This window comes from Labrus bergylta, chromosome 19, assembly GCF_963930695.1.
Source record: "Labrus bergylta chromosome 19, fLabBer1.1, whole genome shotgun sequence".
Lineage (NCBI taxonomy): Eukaryota > Metazoa > Chordata > Actinopteri > Labriformes > Labridae > Labrus > Labrus bergylta.
The window spans coordinates 5,560,366-5,586,935 of NC_089213.1; the positions used below are offsets into that span (position 1 = coordinate 5,560,366).

General features: G+C 46.2%; 1 protein-coding gene across 4 annotated transcripts in view; it reads left to right on the plus strand.

Moving 5' to 3' along the window:
• macf1a (microtubule actin crosslinking factor 1a) overlaps positions 1–26,570 on the plus strand; it is a 231,681-nt gene that overhangs the window by 156,095 nt on the left and 49,016 nt on the right. For all 4 annotated transcript variants that reach the window (XM_065948500.1, XM_065948501.1, XM_065948503.1 and 1 more), the window contains 23 exons: positions 481–714; positions 809–988; positions 1,290–1,463; positions 1,595–1,762; positions 2,456–2,647; positions 2,740–2,913; positions 3,112–3,235; positions 3,354–3,553; positions 3,721–4,038; positions 4,261–4,427; positions 5,632–5,788; positions 5,882–5,993; positions 7,357–7,419; positions 7,812–8,050; positions 8,175–8,304; positions 9,253–9,452; positions 9,839–10,066; positions 10,150–10,426; positions 10,547–11,145; positions 11,994–12,182; positions 12,307–12,513; positions 14,288–14,605; positions 14,710–14,892. In XM_065948500.1, coding sequence (XP_065804572.1) covers positions 481–714; positions 809–988; positions 1,290–1,463; positions 1,595–1,762; positions 2,456–2,647; positions 2,740–2,913; positions 3,112–3,235; positions 3,354–3,553; positions 3,721–4,038; positions 4,261–4,427; positions 5,632–5,788; positions 5,882–5,993; positions 7,357–7,419; positions 7,812–8,050; positions 8,175–8,304; positions 9,253–9,452; positions 9,839–10,066; positions 10,150–10,426; positions 10,547–11,145; positions 11,994–12,182; positions 12,307–12,513; positions 14,288–14,605; positions 14,710–14,892 — 4,833 coding nt within the window. The remainder of the gene's footprint in view (positions 1–480; positions 715–808; positions 989–1,289; positions 1,464–1,594; positions 1,763–2,455; positions 2,648–2,739; positions 2,914–3,111; positions 3,236–3,353; positions 3,554–3,720; positions 4,039–4,260; positions 4,428–5,631; positions 5,789–5,881; positions 5,994–7,356; positions 7,420–7,811; positions 8,051–8,174; positions 8,305–9,252; positions 9,453–9,838; positions 10,067–10,149; positions 10,427–10,546; positions 11,146–11,993; positions 12,183–12,306; positions 12,514–14,287; positions 14,606–14,709; positions 14,893–26,570) is intronic.

Consider the following 26,570-nt stretch of genomic DNA (forward strand, 5'->3'; position numbering starts at 1 on the left):
AGTCGCTGGACTGATTTTAAAGTTCCAGACGGATCAAATTAATTTCAACGCCACAACTGCACACACTCCCGCTAGTGAGCGCAGAGCCGCAAGCCGATTAGCATAACAGGCTGTGTTTTCCTGATTGCACCTGCACTTGCTGGCAGACAGCATCTGAAATCACCATGGCAACGGCAGGCATGTCTGTCAGATGGTTTTTTTTCCCCTCCTGTCACAAAAGATACGAGTTTGAGAAACGTTGGGTGTGTGTGAGAGAGAGACAGGATTTTTTATTTGAGCCATGCATATGAGAAAACCAAAATACACATTGATCTGACTTCAACTTCCATCTTTGGGAGATTTCAAAGAAAACTTTATTGACAATTCTCAGTGTGAGCACATTAATTGTGAGCTTTGGTTGAACGGCGTAAACGATTCACTCGTGCAGTGTGAGAAGACGTTCTAACCACGACATTTTTATAATGGTACTCCTCTCTCCAGGAAGTACAGAAGGACCTCCAGACCCAAAAGGAGGGCATCTCCGAGGCTATCCGGTCTGTGGAGGAGCTGCTGGCAGAGGGAGGAGAAACTCTGAGCCCCGAGGAGAGGAAGAACCTCCAGGAGGCGCTAACGAGGATGAAGGAGCAGTACAGCGCCCTCACAGATTCAGCAAACACGTCACTGTCAGAGCTGGACACTGAAATCAACACAACTCTACAGCAGAACACACAGAGGGTAAGAGGATATGTGTACACATTGTAGATTAAAAATGATAAAATTGTTATTTATACATTTTGTATTCATTTTCTCTGCTCGTTTTCTCCTCCAGGCAAAAGCAGAGGAGGACCTCCAGGAGACCCAAGGCCAGATCGACACTCTGCTGAATCAGCTGTCCTCTCTTAACCAACCAGGGGGACGAGCAGTTGGATCTGCCACGGCCAAAGATTTTACTGACACATCATTATCACCGCCAGAGGGCGCTGTGACGTCACACACTGAGATGCTGCAGGTTCGAATTTTTGATCTATCTGGTGCACAAATGTCTTTCAGCCTTAGCACATTATTACCTTTAATAATTAAATGAATAATAATAATGATAAAACATTTGATTTTTAACACACTCAACAAATAAAACAAATCTCAAAGTGCCACAGAATTAAGAAACAATGATCATAAAAATGTAAAAGCAGAAGAAATCAAGACAAATTAATACTTAAAAACAACAAGTAAGAGCCAGTAAAATTTGGAAATGTTTTTTTTTTTTTTAAAGAGAATGGTGTTCAGTGTTGACCCTTTGACCTTGTTCCCAGGGGGAGCTTCAGCAGCTCCAGTCTCAGCAGGCACAGCTCCTCCAGATCACGCAGTCGACCCGCGCCCTCCTGGAGCAGCCGGACTCCACCGTTCCTCCTGAAGAGAAGCAGCGTCTCCGGGCTGCCCTGGATCAGCTGCAGGCTCAGCACCAGGACAGGCTGCAGAGCTGCCAGGTACTGAAATAACTTCTAAAGTGTGTGTTGAGGCCAGAGCAAGGCCTGACCTACTTCAGTGGTGGGCATGTACAAGTCAAAAGAAATCTTCTTAACTAACTAGTTTGAACTTTTCCTGACTATTTCTCAAGGACCGTCTGAGGAAGTCTGAGGCTCTGAAGGATGAGCTGACGAAGTTCCTCCAGGAACAGGGCGGTCTCGGTACCTGGCTGGAACAAAGCGAGCAGGAGCTCCGGTCCCTGGGGGAAGGAGAAACTGATGCACAAGGACTGAAGGGCAGGCTGGAGGAGCACAGAAAGGTACATGAACATCAACGCTGCTCCTCTTCTTCTCCTGGTTTAGTCTGTAGCTCAGTCCAGAGATAAACATGCTCAAAACAGAAATAGTTAATCATAGTATGTTTTAAAATTTAACAGAGACACTTTGAACAAACATGCAAGTTCATCAGATCTGCAATCAAACAGACATGTTTCAAGCTATGGCTGCTCCTGTAAGTGATGCAGGGTGCTCTGTAACTCCATGTGTGAAAATGCTGGCAGTGTTGCTCCATAGTTGGGTAATGTCAGCGTAGTCTGGGTGAAGATACTTTGAAGTTCAGTTAATTTGCTGAGAAATATCACGCTCTGCATCTGTGCCCAGTGGATCAGAGGGAAACACATGCTGACCTTTAAATTATCCATGGAAGACTGAGTCTCCACGCTCAGTTTCCATTCGTCCAAATGACTCAGTTTACACTCACACAGACGCACATTTTCATCTCTGAGCCAAAAAGAAAGTTCGCTGGAACAGTTTGGCTTTTTCTAATTTTCTGTGGAAGTCTTTAAATGACACTTTTTTAACGTTTTTATTTACTTCTCTCAAACATTTCTCACAGCCACTCTGCAAATGTATACTTGTTAACTACTGGACATGAATTAAATAGTTCTCTAGAGCTACTCTACATACCTGGAGGAATTTGACCTGGAGTTGTGTCTGTTTTTTTTTTTTCCCAGCTTGCTGAGGACGTAATTTGCCACAAAGCCGACCTGCGCTTTGTCTCGATCTCCGGTCAGAAGGTTCTTGACTCTGTTCAAGGAGCTCTGGAGCAAGTCGGTGGTTCAGATCAAGCTCTGGACGGCACCAGGCAGCTGGTTACCGACAAGCTGCACGATGCAAACCACAGATACACAACTCTTCACACCAAGGTGAGGAATCCATTACGTTTGAGAAATCCTTTGAAAACGTCTTGAAATGTTTAGTTCTCGTACTAACGAGGAAATCGTTTGTTGGCGTGCAGTCAACAGAGCTGGGCGGACGTTTGTCGGGCCTCTTGGAGAGATACCAGCAGTACCAGGATGAAGTCGTCTCACTCCACTCTTGGCTCAGCACTCAGGAGCAGAACCAAAGCATATCCAAGCCCAGCGGGGAGAAAGACCCCCAGAACCTGCAGAACACACTGCGACAAGTCCAGGTGAAGCACCGATTACGCACTGTACATTGACTCTACAAAAACAGAGTTTGGAAGGAAAAAGGAGTGCAGATGACTCATTTAAATGTGGAAAGATATTTTTCACTATGTGGGCTTCTTTTCCTGCAGCTACATTGAGTCAGGTTTTTGAATGTCTGCTCAGATTGACCTCTAAAAGTGAGTTTTTTCATGTGTTCTCAGCTGCTGCAGGATGAGATGGCTGAACGCTCGGTGCAGCTGGAGAAGGTGAAGAGAGCAGGAAGAGATCTGGTCAGCACAGACGAGTCTCCTTCCCTCAAAGCTGTTGACATCCTCTGTGCTGCAGGTAACTTGAAAACGAGCATTAGCATCAGTCATTACGACTGTTCTGCTGTCACTCAACAAAGAAGAAATGAAGGAATGAAAAAGAGCCCGCATTTATTTTCCCCTCACCTTCTTTTCAGATGGTTTAGAGAAAAGGTTTGGTACCCTCTCTGCGTCTGTGTCTGAGCGAGCCGAGCAGCTGCAGACAGCTGTGGCCCAGTCAGTCAGCGTGCAGGAGGGTCTGAAGGGTCTGCTGAGCTGGCTGGACAAACTGGTTCTAAATCCAGGATCAGTAGCGCCCACAGCCCAGGCTGTACAAGACACCCTGACTCAGAACCAGGTGAGCATAAACCCAGAAGAGCCTAGGGATGTCAAACTACAATTCTAGTATAGATCAAATGATGTCAATACCTGTTCTGATTTTACATCTGCAAACCCAAATTTTGATTAAGAATGTGTTTTAACAATTTTTTCAAAATAATATAAATTCACATATTCTCTCTGCAGAAACTTCGTCAGGAGCTGCTCTCCAGGCAGGGCAGTGTGGAAGCAACCCGGGACTCTATTTCCAAACTCCTGCAGAGCTCGGACGCCCACGCGGCCTCTGGCCTTCGGGGCTCTTTAGATGAACTGACCCAGCGCTACGCCGCAGCTCAGGCCAGCCAAGCCGAGAGGGAGGCCGAGCTCAAAGGTCTGTTGCCTCGACTGGAGAGCTTTGAGCGGCTGGGGACGGACCTCCAGGTGTTCTCCCAGAGCCGCCTGAAGGCTCTGAGCCCTGCAGGCCAACCAGACCGCAGCGTGGACGACTACAGACAGACTATTGAGGTCAGCAGACGCGATGATTTCACACGTTGTTCTTTTGCTATATATTATTTCAAAGCTCATTAAATTTGAGTTTTCAGTGGATGCATAAAGTGAACCGGTACACAGAGACGCTGTTTGAAGAGCACTTGTTTTTTGAATTAGATGGGTTGTTTTTTCTCATCTGCAAAGGTTTAACAGGCGCAAAAGCAACCCTTCTTCTCAACCCTTGTTGTTGTTTTTCAGGAGGTGAAGTCCGAGCTGGAACAAGAAGCTGGTCAGCTGAAATCCTTCTGCAACCTCGGCACCGAGCTCAGCCAATCCAAAGCTTTCAGCAACACTCAAAGCTTATTGGATAAGGTCAGAGGGGTGTCTGATGAGTTCACGCAGCTGGAAGCCAACGTCAACGAAAGGTAAAAATATTGAAGAAAACTTTGTGAGAAGTGTCCTTAAAAAAAAGTGAATCCTTTAAAATCACTCCTTAATTTCGATGACTTTGCTGAGAAAAGAAAAAAAATGTCATACTGTTTAATCGCGAAACAAATTATTTGTAATTGAGGCAAGGAATTATGTATGCAGTGCACCATGAATTACACAAGGGGGCGCCAAATACAAAGCTGTGAGGGACATGTCAATCATTCAGCTCTTTAGTTTTATTTTGAAAAAAACAACAGAATGACCACAAACAGACCAGAAAGCCTTCAGAGACAGAGTGAGACTTGAAAACATTCTAACGTGATTAAACATGATAGCTGCACCTCTTCCTCCTGCATTTCCAAAACCAGTCCTCTAAATTTGTAACCTCCGCGGAGCACCAGTTGCTATGCCGACCCTGTTTGACGTCATTTCAGTCAGCAGCCATGTTTGAAGCCTGTCAGAAGGGGGCTGGGAATTTATAAATACCATCAGTCTGGTGCAGATTGACGGTCTTATTCATCCGTTTAGAGCCAGTTACATAAAAAACAACAACCACTGCAGTCTTCATTTAAATGTGCCCGGATATTTAAAGACACATGTGAATCACTTTATTCTAAATCTGAGCGTCTGACAGGAGATTATTATTTAAGAAATGTCATTGGTGAGATCTATCATACTGTACGTGTGTGTGTGTGTGTGTGTGTGTGTGTGTGTGTGTGAACTGGCTGCTAATATAAGCAGAGTGGACACGGCTCATTGTCCGTCCTATAAGCGGCCTGCTCGGATGACTCCCCGCCTCGAGTCCCGAGGGGGCAGAAAATAGCAGCATGATAATGATACCGCTTCGTGCCAGACGGCCTCTCTGAGCTGTTTTGTCTACGAGCAGTCAGCACTTTTTTCAGCTGTAGCTCGAGGCCGATCACATATAAAGAGAGAGAGGGAGGTCAAGGCTGCCCTGCGTGGGCCTTTAGTGTGTGTCAACAGAGCTTTGTGTTTTATTTTCCTCTTTTGAGAGAAATGTAAAAGAGCAGCTCGAGTGTTCATCAGAGTGTTTTGTTTCAGTTTAAAGTTCTGTCTTCTCCCTCAGTGTACGTATGATTAATGTAACTCCCCGTCCTCATCCTTCCCCTTACTGCTTTACGACCTTATTCTGATGCTCTTCACACTCTTCCTCCTCTGTCCTCCTTTTCTCTCTCACAGGTTTGCTGCCATCCAGGCCTGTGAGCAGCGGCTGCTCGGGTTCCGCAGCCTCTCTGGATCCCTCCTCCGGTGGCTCCAGACTGCACAGGACCAGCTGCAGACCAAAGAGGGAACCCTCAACACGGAGGGTCTGCAGAGAAGAGTCCAGCAGCTCAAGGTGTGGAAACATGTGCAAAACAAAGCACCCCACTGCTTTTTACCCCGTCCACTCAAAGCTCTTTGACTCAGATGGATGCATTTTTGATTGCAGGACTTGATGAACGACTGGGAGTCCCAGGGGTCGAGGGTCCAGGAGCTGAACAAGACGGGCTCAGAGCTGGAGTCCCTTATCATCGACATCACCGCTCCTCAGTCCAAAACAGGTACGAAAGAGAACTTAGAGGCTGCCAAGCATATCAGCTCGCCCACTCTTCAACGGTTCAAATCACTTGTTTTTCTCATTCATAAGCAGCTGAGGTGAAAGTTTCAGGAGGGTAGAAGAGGAGGAGGGAACATTAAAGTGACTTACCTGACAGACGCAGAGCTCAAAAACTGACAATGACGACACGATCGGAGAAGAAGGCCGTTTAGTTTAAAAAGAGAGCTGAATAAATCTGCATCTTTAATCAGTTCTCTGTTTGGTAACTTGATTCTGAAACAGCTAATCTGGGATTGCAGGGTTTAATTCTGTCACAGAGATTAGTTGAGCTTTAAATGTCCAAAAACAGACTCGTTACCTGCATGTTTTCAAAATGTAGAGAAGTCAAAATGTGAAGAAACTTTACAACAAAATGTATTTAACTAAAATCAAACATAGACATCCAGAACATCTGTCTGCAGGTATGTTCTCAGACTTTGTCACTATTGACCCAATCTGATAGAAGTCATTCTTCCCTCTCATAGATCATTTTGTACAAAGTTAAAGATTGGATCTGAAAGTAAACCTTCATACATATCACAGAGGGAGCTTGAAACTGCTGCATTTGTTGCTTTTTCAATCCGTCGTGTGAAGCCTCCGTTTGTGTTTTTTCACTGTCGTCTGCTTCCACGGCTTCTGTCCATCATGGTCAGGTCTCCTGCTGAGCTCTTTGTGCACTGACGTATTTATGAGCTGGGGGGGTCTCTCTGGTGCTGTTCATAGCTTTGTCAGAACTTCATATCTTGGGGTGCTGGTTTGGCTCAGTGGTTGAATTGGGGCGTCCCATGTGCAGAGATTAAAGCCCTCAAAGCGATGCCTCGACCTTGTACTCACATCCTCAGGCTTTCTTTTTTCTTTTTCTTTTTTTTTTTCCCAAGATTTCTTTTTGGGCATTTTTGTGCCTTTATTAGAGCGATAGGACAGTGGATAGAGTCGGTAATCAGGGAGAAAGAGAGCGGGGGAGTGATATGCAGGAAAGTAGCCACAGGTCTGATTCGACCCTGGGCTGCCCGCTTGGAGGACTACACCCTCCATACACGGGGCGCGCACACTTACCACAGAGCCACTAGCGCCCTCATTATCAGGCTTTCACCGCATGTTCCCCAATCTCTCGTCCCCGTTTTTGACTCAATCCAACATCCTGTCTTCTTAATGAATGCCGCTAAAAATAACTTAAAATAGGTCCACAGCTGGCTACATTTGAACATTGCTGGATTTGTTTGTGTGTGTGTGTGTGTGTGTGTGTGTGTGTGTGTGTGTGTGTGAGTGTGAGCATACTCGTTTGTTGAAGTGCCACGGTCTCAGTCAGCTGTGTGTCTCTCTCCCAGGTGCTCCTCAAATCAATGGCTCAGCAGGTCCCAGCAGTGTCAATGGCATTCACACCTGCAAAGGTGAGCTCTCCCTGTAGCTTTTTCTTCTCTCTCTCTGCTTATTAGTTTCCTCCTTAAAGAGACAAACTGTGACACTAACTGGACTGTGCTCCAGCTGCTTCCCTTTTTCCTCATACAGTCCCTTTACTGTTTCCAGACGCCTGCACCTGTCTCTGTCTCTGTCAGCTTCTGTCCATGCTAAACATCTGTCAGTGCCAGTTATGTTTAATTATGAAAACGTACTATTATTGCAGCTTCATAATCTACGGTCCAGGACTCCTTTTATATCGGCCCACTCCATGCTTCAGCATACTTTGATAGTTTGTTCTGAATCTAATGACTTGACTCCTCTAAGATGTACTTGTCTGTTTTCTGTATCTATAAATATTTCCCTTCTCTGTGTGTGCCCTCAGACCTGACAGAGCTCCAGGTAGCCGTGTCTGATGTGAACGGTCGATATGAGACGCTGGGTGGAGAACTGAAGGAGCGTCTCGGTCGCCAGCAGGCCTCGCTGGAGCTGAGGCAGACGGCCAGGCAGGGCACTGAGGACCTGAAGAGCTGGCTGACAGACAGAGAGCACAGCTTGAAACAGGGACAGACCGCCTCCCCCTCCAGACCCGAGGTGGTACGCGCCCAGGCCCAGGAGAACAAGGTACATGCACATGCTCTGTTTCTCGATTCCCTTTTTGAAAACTGAGCAAAATGTGTGCTGTTGAATGAAAGAAGTCGTTTTAAGTCGCTGCTTTAAGTCGTCTCATGATCTCTTGCTTCTTCAGGCCTTGCTGTCAGAGCTGGCAGAGCACTCGGGGAAGGTAGAGGAGCTGAAGAGCACGCTGAGGAGGCTGATCGCTGACAATCCTGACTCTCCTGAGGCAGACTCGTGGAGGCAGCAGCTGCAGGAGATAGGTACGTGCTGCAGCTATCAGATCTGTGGCAGAATGATGGACCAGACATTTTATATAAACACAGTTTGCCTCAGCTGATTTAGGCAAAAACTACATCAGAAACAAGATGCTAACTACAGCCTACAGCCTCCACACATGGGGCGCGCACACTAAACCACTAGGCTACCAGCTCCAAAAACAAAAAACTCTCAACACTGATCACTGAAACACTGTATACAGATTATTGATGATGTGTATTGCATATTGCTAACATACATCTAATTCTGCTCTAAATGAATAAGTGGAGGAAACATAATTCGGGTTTCATCGTGGTGTCCGTCTTAAAGAAAGCAGCACGGTGCCTCAGAATTTGTAATAAATTCTCGAAGTGATGGCAAAGAGCTGAGATGGTTATGATCCACAGAGAGAGAGAGAGAGAGAGAGAGAGTGGGAAGTGTTCTGTAGAAGCTATTTGTTCTTTCACATGCTTGATATTTTTACCAGAGCCTCCTGTGAGGTCACAGAGACAGAAATATTTAAGGTGCAATCCAAGAAGGGGTCTTTATATATTTTTATTTCATAATGCTTTTTCAAAGCCGAATGGTCTACGTCTACACACACACACACACACACACACACACACACACACACACACACACACACACAGTCCTAGAGGCCTAGGAAATGAGTCACAGATGAAGAGAGACAAACGAGTAAAGAGGAGGGAGATAAAAAAAAAGAAGTGGTATTGTTATGTCAGTTTGACAGATAAAGAAAAAGATGAAGATTGGTTTCATCATCATCATGATTTTAATTACATTTTCTGAGGGTCTAATTTTCATACTGTCTAAAAGGAAAGCAACGCTGTTGTCAAGAAGGAACCAAAAACACTGAATTCTGCTCCTTTTGCTGAATTCACAAGGAAATCCATACAAACATTTATCATGCTCTCCGTTTGTCTTTCCCCCAGACTCCCGCTGGCAGACGGCCAATCAGACAGCAGCCCAGAGGCAGACTGAGCTCGAGACGTGTGCCGATAGGCTGGGCAGCTTCGCCTCAGCGGCCAGCCAGCTCGGCCCCTGGCTGAGGGAGAAGGAGCTGATGATGAGCGTCCTGGGGCCGCTGAGCATCGATCCCAACATGCTCAACACACAGAAACAACAAGTACAGGTACGGGATGCACAACTGTAGAAAACAATCACAAGAGGCTTGTTTTCACACCTGACAGTTCAGCACCTCTGGAGTTTGTTATTCACATGTTTCCTTCAGAGCACGATCAGACTGGGAGGGGTCAAAGGGCGTGCAGAACCATAACAAAGCAGCTTCATTACGTGCACATACTGTAGACCCCTCCCACTTGCTCTTTTTGATTTTGCATATTACCTGCTGTGCTCACACATCAGCTCATGCAGGCTTCTTGCAGAAATGCATGATTTTAAAAGTTAAGTGTAGTATATTAAAATGTTTTAAGACAGTTTCAAGATGTCATATTCAGACTTTATTAAAGACGCCTCACTGAATAATCTCATCTCGTTTCTCCTCTCTCTCTTTTCCAGTTCATGCTGCGTGAGTTTGAGACCAGACACCCACAGTTTGACCAGCTGACCCAGTCTGCTGAGGGAATCCTCTCCCAGACTGGAGACTCCGCTCAGGACCCCAAGGACCTGGCGGAGGTGCGGGCTGAGCTGGGCTCTGTCACGCAGCAGTGGGAGGATCTAACGAGCCGACTGAATCAGAGGTCAAACCACATCGACCAGGCTCAGGGCACCAGCGAACGATACCAGGTAAGTGTAGTTGCTGAATCGGTTGTGTGCTTTATAGAGTTACCATTAACTGTTTTACTAACCCGCCGCCTCTCCTGCCCCAGACGTTACTCCGAGAGCTCTCCACCAGCGTTTCTGCTCTGGGTGAGAGGTTGGATTCTCAGGCCTCACTGAGCGCGCAGCCCGAGGCGCTGAAACTTCGCCTGCAGGAGACTGGAGAGATCCGCTCAGAGCTGGAGAGACGGCGCACTGAGCTGGGCGAGGCCGAGAGGCTCTGTCAGGAGCTGAGCGCCATCGTAGCCGAACCGTACCTGAAGGAAGAGCTGAGCAAACGACTGGAGAGCGTCAGCGGGCCGCTGAAGAGCTTAGAGGAGCGAGCAGGTTTGTGCAGCCAGTGTTCCTGTGTGTTGATGATATTTTAATGAGTTGAATGTGATTTTTATACAGAGATAAAAAAGTTTGTCATGATTAATGTTTGAGCTCTTCTTGTTTCTCTTCCAGCCGACGGTCTCTCCCAGCTTCAGACCGCACTCTCGTCCACTCAACAGTTCCAGCAGATGTTCGCAGAGTTGCGTTCCTGGCTCGACAAGCAGGCCGATTCCAGAGAATCATCCAGCGACTCTTTGCCCTGTCAGCCCGCCGCCATCCGCTCCCTGCTGGCTCAGACCGACGAGCTCCAGCGCGGGATCGCCAGTCAGCGAGGCTCCTACGAGCTGCTTCAAGCCGAGGGAGTGTCCCTGCTCGCCACTTTGCCCGCAGGCGGAGAGGAGCGCTCTGCGCTGCAGTCTCGCCTGGCATCTCTGAGGCAGGACTGGGAGCGGCTGAACCAGAGAATCTCAGATCAAGAGAGCAGACTGAAGAGCACTCTGAGCAAAGCAGACACCTACCAGCAGCACAAGGCCGAGCTGACCCCGTGGTTAGCAGAGTGTGAACAGAAGGATGGAGACATTCAGCCATCACTGGAGGTGTCGGCTCTGGATGAAGCTTTGCAGAGGGCTCGAGGTCTGTCTCTGGACCTGGAGAGACGACAACCTCTCCTGGAGGCCTTCAATACTGCAGCAGATCAGCTGCTGGAACAATGCTGCATCGGAGACGAGGAGGTACTTAATGGATTTACATTTATGGCACTTGCTCCATCTCTCCAGTTGTCTTATGTTTCAAATAAGGCAAGTGATATTAACACAAGCGATTAATCAAGAGATCTCAAAGCGTACATTTTTTATAGAACTTTCCTGCTTCAAATGCACATTTTTTTGAACCCTCATTCACCTTCATCACCCTTTTAAAAAATGATAACCAAATGTGATGCAGACTCAGCAGAGATGGGGAGACTTGCAGGGCCGTTCATTAATGACTGCAGTGATGACCTGATATAAACTTCAGTTTGATCATGAAGCCTGATGTTCCTCTGTAGTGAGGTGGATTATTAGTGAAATATTAGAAGTGCACGGAGGACTCAAGTCTCTTTGCACCATGAAAAACCAGACAAAAGATCAGCATCATTAACACTCAGATCCCTTTAATGAAACATCTGTCTCCTCACTGCGCTGCGTTATCATTAACTTAAGGGTCACATCCCTCGATTGAGTCATTCACAGTGTGCAGAGGCGTAGTTAATGCATGATAATGGGGCAATCTGACTTCAAAACTGTCACTAAGAAGACAGGGCACATCTATGCCAGGCACATAAAGAGGTGCCTTCTGTTGCACTACAAAAGCAATTCATTTTTTTTAATTCTCAGGCAGCAGCGGTCGGCTAAACATTCACTTGTGTGCTCAAGTTGGGGTGTTTGGAAACATCTGGCTTACATTTTTTCAAAAATCTAAATGTAGGTGTGTGAGAGGTCCTGTGTTGGCATGCATGAGAGGATTGTTTGTGCTTTAAAAATCACAAACTAAAAACCCAAAGAAAGCGTAACTGATGTCATGTAAACTGGTTTTCCTGTAGGTTCGAGATGAGAAGGCACAGCTGAACCGCAGGGTGGACAGACTGGGCGAGAAGCTCCATAACCGCACCTCCCAGCTGGAGGAGCTGGCCGGCCGCCTGAAGGAGTTTGAAGAAGGCCGACAGGCTGTAGAGAGGAGGCTGGAGGCGGCAAAGCACCAGATTGAAGTCCAGGAGGCTTTGGGACCACAGGTACTGAAAAACATTCTTTGTATTCTTCTAAAAGAAAAAAGGTGGGGGAGAAAGAGCTTTGGTGTTGTGAAAGTGATATGTTCAATAAGATAAAGGATTACATGTTTACGTCTTTCCTCCTCAGGCCTGCAGTGCTAAGAGCCTGGAGCGACTGAGAAGTCAGCAGGAGAGTCTCAGGTCCTTGAAGCCTCAGGTGGTCTATCTCAGAGACCTGGCCCAGGGGCTGGTACAGGACTCTCCTCAGACACCGGGAGGCAGCACTGAGGGGGCGCCGAGGCTTCAGGATCAGGCCAAACACACAGAGAAAGACTATGATGACGTCACTGACAAGGTGAGAAACAGAAGAAGAAGAAGAAATGTAGCTTCACAGTAGATATAAATGATTTAAACACAGTCATCAACATTTCAACAACTTCATCTGCAGAAAAGGAATCATTCCTCCTCTTGCAAAAACAGAGTAGAGTTGTCTGTCACGACTTCACCAGCTACCAGAGAGCATGGAGAGTAAAAGGCCTGAAGAGGTCAAAAAGCTCCAGCAACACCGGACTTCATTAGACCGACTCGTTCCTGCTTGTGGCCTTCTGATGCGTCGCTCTAATAGAGTTAATAAAGTTGATCTTTACCAGTGCTGCTGGAGCTTTTTGCTTATTGGTATTTTTAAACACAAGACACCTGAAAATGTTCTGCTTGAGCTGCATCCATGATTTGTGAATGCATCAGGAAATATATTCAAAGCGAGCCAGCGGGCGGATGTGATGGAGTTAATTGAGCTCTAGTAAAAGAGCGTCACCAGTATGGTCTCTTCCACTCGTTTGTTGATCCTGTGAATACATCCAGTTTCTTTAAGCGTTGAGATAAAGACAAAGTGCTGTCATGTCAGTGACATGTGTGCATAAGCAGCTCAATTTATAAACATTTTCATGAGTGCATGTGTGAAAATGCCTCGTCATCACTTTTAGGTAATTGACAGAAACAAACACTGATCTGAACTTTACTCATGCTTGATTTTTTTGGGAGTCTTTCTGCTCCCAAACCAGATCAAATATGGCAAAAAAAAAGAAAAGCTTGTTAATGTTTATAAAAATAAGCCTGACCCACATTTTGAGGTGGTTCAGAGTCGTCCTCCCAGCAGGTGTCTGAGGAAACACAACAGAACATGTGGAGCGGGGAGTCACAGGGTTTATGAATTGATATAACCTCAAAAATGAATCCTGCCGAAAGTGAACAAAAGTTGTAAAAGTGCAGAGAACTATCCATACCTAGATCACTGTGTAAGAGATCTACTGTGTGTGTGTAGTTGACAAGAGTCTGCGATGTGAGCGAGAGCAGAACAACCACAGCTGACACAAGAATCAGTTTATGCAGTCGTATATGGTCACTGTGCACATTAAACACTTTATCAACATTTGAAATGTAAACCAGAGCTCGCAGAATTCAACACCACGACCACAGTGTTGCATCTATTTTCTGCAACGCGGGCTCTAAATATTCCATTTAAGGTCCGAGCTATCACAGGAAGTCTCTCTGTAAATACAGCAGCCCGTGTTATTCACTGTGTTTCCTTTTCTGAATTATTGATCTGATGTTGTTGCTGTTGTTGATGATGCAGATGCTCTTAGATAATGTCTCTCTCCTGCACCTACACTGGCTGAATCTATTTTTACATGCTGTTGTGTTGCATCATTTTCTGCTTTGGTTACATTGGGTTAAGATTTAAATAAGAAAGAAACAAGCTCAATTTTACCAATATCATTTTCTTCCATTGCATTTTTTTTTTTTGCCAATTTTTCGATGGATTATGATCCACAAAAATGACTTTCAATGTCTTTAAGTGATCGATGAATCACTCAGATTTCATATTTAGTGTTCAACTCATTACCTCCATTTTTTTCTTTGATAAAATTTCATTATTCATTTTCTTTGCTGATTGAAACCTTAATTGAAATGTTTTTCAAACCAGAAATACTACAGTGAGCGGAGAATCAGAGACAGATGTTCAATAATCACATCTGTTCACTTGATGAGAAAATACAAAACCTAACTAGGGCGTCTCCTTACACCTCTTGTGCCTTTTTCTCATCCGCTTCTCTTTATCTTTTCCTCAGATTGAGCAGTGCTGCTCCTCGTTGGAATCCCGGCTGCAGGGTGTGGGTGAGGTCCAGTCTCACGTACGAGACGTCTTCTCGCGCCTCGCCGACCTCGACGACGAGCTGGACTCCCTCAGCCCGGTGGGACGTGATGCAGACTCCCTGGCCTCTCAGACCGACGCCCTGAAGGGCTTCTTGTCCCGTCTGGCCAACCTCAGGTCGGAGCTGGAGGGTCACGGGTCGGAGTGCACCACCATGCTGCGGCGAGAGGGCTCGTCCCCTGACCTCCTGGCTCTCAGGCGGGAGACGGAGGCTCTGAGTCGCCAGGCCGGAAAGGTAAGCACGAGGAAACATGAAATTCATCTGTTCAGTTTTTAAAGTAATTTAAAAGTCAACTTGTTTTCGTCTTCACATAATTCCTTCTTTTTTTGGTTTGCCAGCTGAGTGAGCGTGGTCAGGCCCGCTTGGATCAGATCGAGGACGCCGCCGAGAAAGTGCGGGAGTTCTACAGGCAGGTGGCCGCGCTGCAAAGCCTGCTGGGAAGGGCCGAGGAGGGGCTGAATGCGCAGGGCCTCGTGGGCACAGAGGTGGAGATGATCAAACAGCAGCTGCAGGAGTTCAAGGTAGGAAGGAGCTTCTGATTAGTCACACGCGCGTGATTCAAAATGCCGCGTGCATGTGTGCAATGAAAAGCTGACGGCGGTGTGTGTTTGTGTTTGGAGGGTAAACTGACGAGCTGATTGAGGCCTGATTTGATTTAGTTTATGAAATCTCTCCTCTTTAATCATAATTCTCTTTTATGTGGATTTCTTTGCCGTGTGCTGCACGACATAGAGGAGTCGCTGGTATTCAAACACGTGTGTGTGTGTGTGTGTGTGTGTGTCGCTCTCTCAGGCAGTTTTAATATCCGATTGATGATGTTGGTAAAGAAACATGAAAGAATCCAAGTGAATTCAGGCTGAAAACATTTTTATTTCCCATCATGCCACTGAAACTAATCAGCAGAGATAAAGAGGAAATCTTCAGCATAACATTAACTTAGATTCAGAGCCGCGCTGTGTGTGCGTGCGTGTGTGCGTGTGTGCGTGTGTGCGTGTGTGCGTGTGTGTGTGTGTGTGTGTGTCATGAATAGTGACATTCAATATCTGTAGCCTCAGTGGAGGTCTGTATCCATCCTTTCTTATGTTCAGACCTCTAGAGACCATGAGGTAAGGCTGTGTGTGTGTGTGTGTGTGTGTGTGTGTGTGTGTGTGTGTGTGTGTGTGTGTGTGTGTGTGTGTGTGTGTGTGTGTGTGTGTGTGTGTGTGTGTGTGTGTGTGTGTGTGTGTGTGTGTGTGTGTGTGTGTGTGTGTGTGTGTGTGTGTGTGTGTGTGTGTGTGTGTGTGTGTGTGAGGACACAGCAATTAGTTGAGCCACACATGTGCTTGAAAGGCCTGACACACTGCTGAATCATGAGGCTCTCTTTAAAGGACACTTTCTCACTTCTTTTAGTGCTTCTCTTTAACATTCACCAGACACTCATCCCTCTCTCTCTCTCTCTCTCTCTCTCTCTCTCTCTCTCTCTCTCTCTCTCTCTCTCTCTCTCTCTCTCTCTCTCTCTCTCTCTCTCTCTCACGCTCGCTCACATTCCTCTCACTTCACGACGTCCGCACACCACACTTTGATCATTCTGTAAACTCTGTCACCGTGGTGACGGACGATGGTCTAAAGTCGCCTCTGCAGATTTTCTTGTGGAGTCCTACGGATTCATCGACCAGCTGATATCAGCCGATATCATCACATCACTTGACCATCGTATCGGCTGATTTAATGTCTGATATGTGTCGATATAACAGGTTTATTCTGTTTAAGTTCATTCTTTATCTTCATATAGTTTCTACCTCATGTATTTAAGAGCTGATGTCAGGAATGTGCTCGTCTGGCACCTCCGCTGTCTCTTACTGCTTTCCTCCTCTGCTCGCTTCACGGGTACAGACCGCTCGTTCTGTCTGACCGTTATCATTTAAGAGCACATTTTCTGGCCATGATGTCACATCCTGTCCACTGCAGAAAGCTACACGAAGCTCACGAAAGGGAAGGAGAAGAATGCATGAATCAACAAGCGCTCACATGAACCTCAGAGACGGTGACGTTTTCTTTTAAATGCGATCGCTGATTCATGTGATATTAGTGCTTCATCGTTTGGAAGAATAAAGTGTGACTTGTGCTCGTTCCCCGGAGAGTTCTCTCTCTCTCTCTCTCTCTCTCTCTCTCTCTCTCTCTCTCTCTCTCTTCTGTTGGTAAAAGACGTGTGGGTGGATCAAAGAACATTTCTCTCCTGTCTTCTCATCCTCGTCCTGCTCGTTTTCATTCCTACTCTATCTGGTGTTTTCTTTTTTCTTTATTCAATCGGATTATCTGGATATTTGTTTTTGAGTATCGTCATTACATTCCCTCTCATCTCACTCTTGACCCACTAACCTCTCTGCGGCTGCGTCTTTCTTCTCTCCTCTCACCTGTTTCTGGGTTTCTCTGACTGACTGTGCCCCCCCCCCCCTCGTCTGTTAATGAGAGCAAACCGAGCGAATGTTTTGCATAGAACAAGCAGACAGACGAGATAAAGAGGTGTTGAGGGAAGGATGAAGGGAGGGCGAGGGAGAGGGAGAGGGAGGGAGGGAGGGAGGGAGAGAGAGAGGGGAAACATGAAATAGGCTGCACTTGAAAAGGAGAGGCAGATCAGAGAAGACAGAGGAGCTTTCTTCTGGCTGGTGTTCAGTTAAATGAAAGGTGTCAGTGTGCAGGTTTACAGGTGCACCCACACCGCAAATAACCAGGAGAGAATCTGCTCATAGAAACATTACAGTCGACACTTTTAAACCAGTATGTGTCTTTTACTCCTGATATAACCCGCTTCATGTAGAATAATCTTTTTATCAAACCACAGGGACTCGTTAAGGATCTCTCTGCATCTCTCCGATCTCTGCTTTAGAATTAAACTCATTTGCACTTTCGACAAAAACAATCCTTTGATTTAAATGTAAAACGATCTTGAATGCACAAAGACAGAGATATTTACTGAGGGTGCTTTTGATGGTTTGCAGCATTTCATAGTTAAGAGCGCTTAATGATGACAAAAAGAAAGACTTGATGTAATTTTATAAAGTCAATATCTAGAAAGTAATATTTCATCTTTGATACCAGTCCTTCTATATTCCAGCCTTCCTCTTTGTGGATTGTATTTAATTTATCATATTTTATTATTTTGGGGTTCATTTTGCCTGTCTTCTTTAATTATTCATGCATCTTTGCAAAAATGAACTTTATAGTCGCACAAAAAAAAGACAAAAAAAATCTGAAGGTGATAATCATGTCGTCGGTGCACTGATTCAGATTCCCCTCCGTTAGAAGCTGTGAGCGGAGGTGCAGACACGCTGGTGGCAGACTGGGTGACAAAAACAAACGTGGGGGCATGATAACTACGGTCTGCAGAGAATGTAGAGCATGGAGGAAAAGTCTGTCACTGTTATCGGAGGGTGTTTATTTGAGGGCAAAAAAAAAAAATGGGAGGATAGCGGGGGGGGGGGGGTTGGGATGAAGGGACAGAAAACGAGAGTCAAAGAGAGAGCACTGATAGATCATAATAGATCATAACGGCGGCTTAGTGATGCACATAGAGAGATACGAAATGTTGTTAAAGAGGGGACACAGTGAGAACGGTCTTTGGACCCTTTCAGACTCTTTGTCATCTGTATCTCTGTAATGTAGCTGCAGTTCATACCTCCTCTATCCTGCTGAAACAGTCTTTAAAGGGATCTTTGAAGTCGCCCCCTGCTCTGCTTTGTTTCTACCTTCTCTCTCGCTCTCTCTCTCTCTCTCTCTCTCTCTTCTCTCTCTCTCTCTCTCTCTCTCTCTCTCTCTCTCTCTCTCTCTCTCTCTCTCTCTCTCTCTCTCTCTCTCTCTCTCTCTCTCTCCTCTGTAACCGATCCAGCTCGGCTCATTTCAAACCTAAACATGTCTGTCTGGCTCCGAAACAGACCGGGCCACCCCTCTCCCCAACTCCTCATTCTCCTTCTTCCCCTCCCCCACCAGACCCCATTTCCAATCCAGAGGGATGATGTCATGCCGATGCTTAGAAAGACGAGGGGGCTCTTTCAGTACCGCGTGTGTGTGTGTGTGTGTGTGTGTGTGTGTGTGTGTGTGGAGGGCAGCCATGGGAGAAGGGGTCATGGGAGTGGGAGGTGATGTTGTCAGATTATTTTATAAACTTCCTAACAGTGATCTCACAGATAATTACTGGGTCAATGAGGAGAGAGAGAGAGAGAGAGAGAGAGAGAGAGAGAGAGAGAGAGAGAATCTAAATGAGTCCTCACTCGTAGAACATAAGTATAGAAGGCAAACTGTTTGTGTACTGAACCTCTCGAGCCCCATGAATTGACAAAAGGCATCAGAAGTCTGGTCAGATTCTGTGCCTCGTTTTCCTTTTAGAATCAGTTAGTTTGACTCCAGTTCATCACAGAGTTTTAAGAGCAAAGTTCTCCTCCAGCTTCTTGTGTTCAGAGAACATCTTACTATTAAAAATCCGTCTTTTTCTTCAAATAAAGCACATGCCACGAAAAACACAAATCTATGAACCTGTTTTTACACTTGCACTCGTTTCTAGAACCTTTCAGGCAGCCTGTCTCTGAACTCTTCCTGAGTTAGAGTTCACACAGTGGGAGACTATCCCTGTTGGACGGGAGGGGGGGGGGAGGGGGGGAGGGGGGCAGGGCGGGGTCATGGAGTCCAGAAATGACGGACCAAACAACAGAGTCAGACGCTATGATGGCAATTTATTTGTCTTTGTATCAATGCAACGTATATCACGACATATCCACGATATGTAAAGAGCAGAGAAGAAGAAGCTGATGAACAGAAAACTTAAATGAAGCAGATCCATTACCTGGATGGACTTTGGCCTGCTTGTGTTGATGTCTCCAGTTTCTGATTTTAGACTCCTGAAGCAGCGTGCTTCATTTTGTACATGAGGACATGTCGGTCCCATGACACCGAGTTTGATGTCAGTATTATGAGTTTACTTCTGACCCACAGAGAAAACTATGGACTGTGTGCTTTGAAGCAAATAGTGACAGAGAGGAAGAAGAAGAAGGGATGATGGACATGGAGGAAGATTTGTGTGAGAAACAAGATCAATAAGTTCTGTACATGTTTATACATGGCCCTCCTGTCTGCACATATGTGCTACTGAGGAATCTGTGTTTGTATTTAGGGTCACTCTGTGGGCTGTTGAAGTGTGTGTGTGTGTGTGTGTGTGTGTGTGTGTGTGTGTGTGTGTGTGTGTGTGTGTGTGTGTGTGTGTGTGTGTGTGTGTGTGTGTGTGTGTGTGTGTGTGTGTGTGTGTGTGTGTGTGTGTGTGTGTGTGTGTGTGTGTGTGTGTGTGTGTGTGTGTGTGTGTGTGTGTGTGTGTGTGTGTGTGTGTGTGTGTGTGTGTGTGTGTGTGTGTCAGAGGATGCTTCTAATTCCAGTCTTTTTTCGGGGTGCAATCCAGAATCTCAGCTGTCTCCTCTCCCCACCCTCGCACATAAATACACAAATACACACGGACACACATCAGGGTGTGGCATCAACATCCCACTGCATGCCCCTGGCTCACTCCGTCCCGAAGCAGCTGACACAGTCTCTGGGTGGGATGATCACACACACACACACACACAGTCATGCACATTAGTGTTTGAGGCTCTAAACTCTGCAGATGGACATTCCTGCGAGGGGCTGGTTAGTCTGGGTGACAGCAGAACTGGAAGCATGTGTGTGTGTGTCTTTGTGCAGACGTGTTCCCTGTCCTAAATCATGACTGCACGCCTCCCCCTGTCCTCACCCCCCCCTCCTCACACCCTTCACCTCCTCCTCTCGTATTATTTTATCCTCCTATAGTTCCTCCTCTCCATCTTAAAGCGCGTGACTCACCGTCCTTCCCCACACTGACTGTGTCAGCAACTATTTAATGATGGGAGTACAAGTGGAGCCAAACTGGGCCAGCAGCTCACTTGGTTGACTTTGGGCCCGTGCTGTGAATCTGGAACGTGTCCTAATTTTCACCTATAAAGCTGCTTACACATTTCAATTTTAGTTTGGTAATTAGCGGGTTTTAAGTCGAGCGCATCCAAAGTGCTACTGTGTCGCTTGTAAAATACATTTTTTCCCGTAACTGACCTGATTTAAAGACAGCATGTGTTAAAACAGAGCCATGCAGTGCAGCTTACATACATGATGCGTTCATGAGAGCTCATATTGAATATGGCTGAGTAAGAGGCCCTCAGCAAAATCTCTGCTCAGGTCAGGAAACCATAAATCATTAGTGACGTGAAAAACCCTCAAGAAGAAATGCAGGATTAGCTTTTAAAAGGTTAAAATGGATTTTATTGATGAGAAAATGCAACCTGTCACCTTAAGATAACAGCCTCTTTTCATTGTACTGGACATAGACATACATAACTAGAAAACACATGATGAAACACATGTTACCAGAAGCTGAAAACAAAGTATTAAAAAGTAGCTTCTTACCCTGCACCCTACTTTCAACAGGGCCCAGAGTTGCACACTTGCTCTAGCTGCCATGTTGGCTCGCCCCACTCAAACCAAAGGTGGCGTGCAGTCAGAGGAGGTCAGTGTGTCAGAGCCCGGTAACCCTCTCATGACTCCTCGGCTAATCCGAGTCAGACGTCATCTGGGCGACAGACTATTTCCTGAAGTTTGCTGGACTTCATTTGGTCTTCCTGTTCTCCTTCAGTCTGATTAATAATGTCTCTCGGTGTATCCTTATGTGTGTGTGTGTCTGAGTGCATGACTCCTGTTTCCCTCTGTCGTTTTGCCTCTTGGAGGAGCTGATTGGATCACAGCTAACATCATTTCTGTAATCATGTAACTTCATTTCACCGGCTGAATTTACCTTCAGCTGCTTGCTCACACAAACAAATCTCCCGGAACCCGTGTGAGCGTTTCAGGGTCCGATCGAGAAAGTGACTCACTGTTCTGACTTTGGATTGTGTGATCTAAACATTTCTGGGATGGTGTGTGTGTTCTTGTGTGTGTGTGTGTGTAACATCTTAGCCTTTCCACTCTCAGGTCCTATATTGTTTCAGCTGTTGTGAATTAGAAAGGCATGTCATGGCTCGGCCCGGCCTTCTCGCTCTCTGTCTTTTTCCTTCTCTGAAGTCAGTGAAAGCAGAAGTTCTCCTCGGAGGTGTGGGTGGACGAATATGAATAGAAAGATTAAATGGGGATTTTAATAAATCATTATATTTAAGAGTAGTTCACAAAATACCTGTTTTGTTTTAATTGTTCTTGGAATAACGTAAAGGGAAGATGGAGAGAGATTTTCCAACAACATATTTGCTGCGACCGTGAAAAGCATGAGAGGAAAAAGAGTTCTAGGGATCCATTTCTGATTTTCTCTCCTGTATTTTTAACTTAAGAAAATGTATTGCCTGTAAGGTTGTCATTTTTTTTAAATTAAGATTGATAGTAATGAAAGGTACCAAAGCTTCAGAAAATCTTCTTCAAGCAGATTTTAACCCCGAGCTGCGGTGAGAAAGCGAGAGCGAGAATGAGCGAGCATTGGTGGTTGATTATTTTTTTTTAAAACACACACAGGTCGACAAATATCAAACATTCACAAAAGTTGCAAACAAACTCCTGCACACTCTCGACCAATCAATCGATCTCCACCTACAGTAAATAGAGCCAACACTTTCTCATTTGCACATGTATGTTTTGGAACCAAAACATTGCCAATTTATTTTTACATTTGAGACAGTCCTCTCTCTCTCTTGATTGAAGCTTTTGACTAAACATCAGTAGGTTTTCTTTAAAGCTTTGCTATTTTTCAATACTACTGATTATCATGATAACGGTGACAGTATCATTTTAAATAATGTGGTATCCATTCGTATCAGAGAATCGAACACGTTGACAACCTTAAAGCATCGTAAAAGAACTGATACTGAGAGAGACTGAGTGCTGCTCGCTGTGTGGATGTGTGCTGAGATCCTGCAGAGGAGCGTGTGGGTGTGTGGATGTGTGGGAGATGTCGGAGGCTGGAGGAAAAAGAGAAGAGGTGGTTGTGAGAGCGAGATTGACCTCCAGCATTGACCTCTCAGCAGGCAGCCTCACAGGTGTTGTTTATGTGGGAGAGAGAGAGAGAAAGAGAGAATTCATCTATTTTTACCACTTTTAAACTCCCCAAAACGTCTAAATCTCCGCGGAGAATTGACCTCCGAAATGTTTATAACGTGAAAAGTCCTTTCTGCATTAATTGCACATGGACGACGTTGGAATCCACCCGTGACATACGCTTCTGTCTGCCAGCTGAATGAAAACACACCGCCCCACACGCAGCGGTGGAAGCTAGGCTGCAGAAAGTGTGAACTTTTTATTGCCTTAAAGAATGTCTTTGTGCACACGCCGACTCGCTTACTGTTAAATTGTGAAACACACAGTCAGTCAGTTGTCCACCTGCACGATCCTGCACACACTCCCCAAATCTGCTGCAAAAACTGAAACCACCACGATGACCTTCAAACGTGTGTGTTGATGATTGACAGGCGTGTTTATTGAGGTTATTGAGCATGGTGGCGAAGGTGCATGCCTTATTTGCTTAGACGTTAGAGTGTGTGTGTGTGTGTGTGCGTGTGTGTGTGTGTGTGTGTGTGTGTGTGTGTGCTTTATTGTCTTTGTCTGACTTTGGGTGTGTGTGTCCAGGTCTCCTTTGTCTGTCTCTCTGCATTAGGAAGGTTGAGAACAGTAAATGCTTTCACACACACACACACACACACACACACACACACACACACACGGGCAGGTGAAATGCCCTGCTAGTTAATATAAAACTACCCCGGAGAGTTGGAGAGGAGGAGGAGGAGGAGGGCGGGTTAGGAGAGTGAAAGCGCAGAGAGAAAGCGAAATGGCAGCTCCGATTTTTCTCCCGCTGCCAGGTTACCACAGAGGGGGGACGGAGAGCGGGACAGATGGAAGGATCGAAAAACAAGACATGGAGGGATAAAATGACATTTAACCACAGCGGTTTCTTAACACAGATTGCAGATTTTCTCTGGCTTTTAGAGGGAGGAGAGAAATGAAAGGAGCGATACAGACGGAGAGTATATTTTTCCTGTCGACAGGTGTTTCCCCATGAGCAAATAAACGACCCAGAAAAGTCAATAATACACACTTCATGCCCTCCACCTGTGTTTGTGTTTATGTCACTTAGCGGCACTAAGTGGTTTCAAACCTCTAGATGCAGAAAACACCAGTGTGAGCCCTCCATTTTGGCAAAACACCATTTTCATGTGAATAACAGGCCATTTAGTGGACGCTGTGAACCAAAGTGAGGTAAAGTTTTTTTTTTTTTTTTTTTTTTTTACCACAGAATGACCCCCGGGGGGAAACTCCACCACCTAATCCTCTTGTCCCAGCACTCCTCTCTCCTCACAGCCTCCCTCCCTCCTCTTTCTTTCTGATCTGTGACTCTTTAACCAGCCGTGACGCCTCGGGAATGAATGAATGAAAATGACAGGCAAGGTTGTAGAATGGGGAGAGCCGCAGAGGCTTATCAGGTTAAATCCTAAACAGATCATGGGGGGGGGTCAATGGTGGAGGCATAGACTCTGCTTGTGTCAACAGTCAATGAGGCGGGGGAGGAAGGAGTCATTTGAATGAGCAAATTAAATAAGCTTAATTTGTTTATGGGATCCTATTTGTCCTTTAGCCTCCTTAAGTCTTTCATTTTTCTTGTTCTGGGTTCTTTTTCCCCCGTCCGTCCGATCTCCTGGTAGCTGTCCCACATCTGCAAACGCTTGGATTTAAATCTTGTTGTGGTCTGTGTACAGGGGCTTGTCGGTTAGCCGTGGGTCGCGCGAGAGATTGTGAGCTTTGCATGTGTGTGTGGGTGTGTGTAGCAAACCAGTGACAAACCCCTTTTGTTTCTATGAAGACGTTTGCCTTGGACGCGGCAATGACAGCTGCAAGCGCAACTGACAGAGGGGGGGGGGGGAGAGAGTTAAAAAGAAAGAGTGGAGTATTTAGCATATTTGACATGCAGGCCACGAGCTTCTCTGCGCAACAGTTGAGAAAGAGAGAGGAGGCCACTTGCAAGCGACGGAGATGCAGGAAAAGAGAAAATAAAGAAAGCACAAGGTCTTTGGTTGAGATCTGCTTCAAACAAACATGCTGAAAAAATAAGGGAAGAAGAAAGAAGAGGAACGCAGCATCTGGCTCTGAGAAGTCGGTGACTTTGGATAAAAAGAGAAGTGGCTTTAAGTTCCCTGCCTCTGGCCTGGAGCTGCAGGTTGCCATATTTGCTGTTATCCCCCTTCTTGCTGCTTGTGTGGCTGCTCTAAAGTTTTGTGTGGCACCCTGAAGAAGCAGACAGCAGCACCCCCCTTCCTCCTCCCCTGTTATTTTGTGCACAGCCCTTTTTCCTCTTGGCCCCTTGGCCTCTGACACACACACACACACACACACACACACACACACACACACACACACACACACTCCCCAGCCGGATTGGGTTTCAGTGAGGGCGCAGACGGGAATGCACAAGTGGAGTCTGTGAATATCACAGACTTGTGTGCATCTGTATCTTTTCCACCAGCAGCTTTTTGCTTTTACCCACTCAGCACCACTGACCTGTAAGAACTCTGACAAAGGAGAGAATAGAAACAGACTGGACTTCCTTTTCTGCCTAGAGCCTGGACAATTGCTTTGGGGGGAAAAAAAAGACAGCTCATTACTGACTGATAAGCCTCTATTGTCACAGTCCCACCCCCCTCTCTCTCTCTCTCTCTCTGTGTGTGCCTACCTCCACTCCTTCCTTCTTTCTGCTTTCTTTTTCACTGAGTCTGTATCTTTTCGCTCAGAGGACAGGGTTTTTTTGTGCTCCCCCCCGGGAGAATTAACAGTGGATTACAAAGCTGTGATGAATGTAGACATCTCAAATCACTAGCCACCTTTTTTCTCTGTCTCTCAGCCAACCAAAACTGTCCTCAGTGGCGTGTGTGATTCTGTGTTGTACGCCGCCTGCATGGAACCCGCATGTTGTATTTTTTATGACTTTTTAGAGCCTTTATCTTTCCTCTTGTAACTATTTGAAAACCGGTTTATCGCTTGCTGCTCAGCGTGGGATAATGAGCTACATCCCACTATTCAGCTGATACATTTTTTATTTTTGGTTGTGAGCAAAATCCTCCTCTGCAAAACTCTTTCTCTCTGGCTCCACGCCCCCTCCTCGCAATCTACCTCACTCTCTATCGCTACTTAATGCCCCAACGCCTCTCTCTCTCTCGTATTTTTTTCCCTTTTTTTCTGGCAGAGAGGAAACCAGCATGATTGGAGCACTTCCTGTCTTTTAATACCAGTGCAGGAAACAGAACAAACGGAGCTGAATTCAAACACAAACAGCAAGAGAGAGAGAGAAAGAGAGAGAGAGAGAGAGCAGGGAGGGGAGGCAGGGAGAGAGCAAGGAAAGAGAGAGAGAGAGAGAGGGCAAAAGGGACATGTGAGTGAGTGTGCGAGCGAGTGAGTGAGAGAAGAGGGGGGGAGCGGCAAAGCGAGCGAGAGTGAGAGGAAAAGAGGGAGATTTTTTTAGCAGCTGCAAACCATTTCAGCTGTGTTGTGGCCTGAGAACAGAGACCGGGAGTGAAAGAAAGAGCTGGGGAGCCCACACGTCTCACAGAGAGAGAGAAGGAGAGAAGAGGAACTGGGATTGCGTGGCACTTTGTTTCCTTCTCAGCACGGACTCTGGAGCAGGGGGAAAGAAGACAGCGAAGAAAAGAGCAGAGAGGGAAGGGAGCGTGTCCTGGGATTGTCTGCTGGTGGAGAAGGGGGGGAAGACGCTGCCTGCAAAGCAAAGCTTGGGCTGAAAGCTGGGAGGGCTGTCTGGGTCTTTGCCCTCTGGATACAGTCCCACGACTCGCTGCTCTGCCCCTGCTCGCCTTCCTTGCTTGCCTGGCTGGTCCAGGATCAACCCCCACGGCCCCCCCTTTACTATCTACCCCACATGCCCTCTTTCACTGCAGCCTCACCCCCTCCGAGATCCTGCCTGCTTTCGATCTACTGTACCACCTCTCCCCCTGGAGCCGTGGAGGATTAGAGGATGAGAGAGAAAGAAACCAAGATAAAAGGAAGAATTGAAACATTGACAGGGATTTCTTCACGCAAAAGCGGACTGCTTCTCTCTTTGTTCTGGATTTAGCAGAAGGATTTTCTTCAAATTGATAGACCGTTGTACGGATAATTGCGCTGATTTTGATTCAATAGTGATGACTGT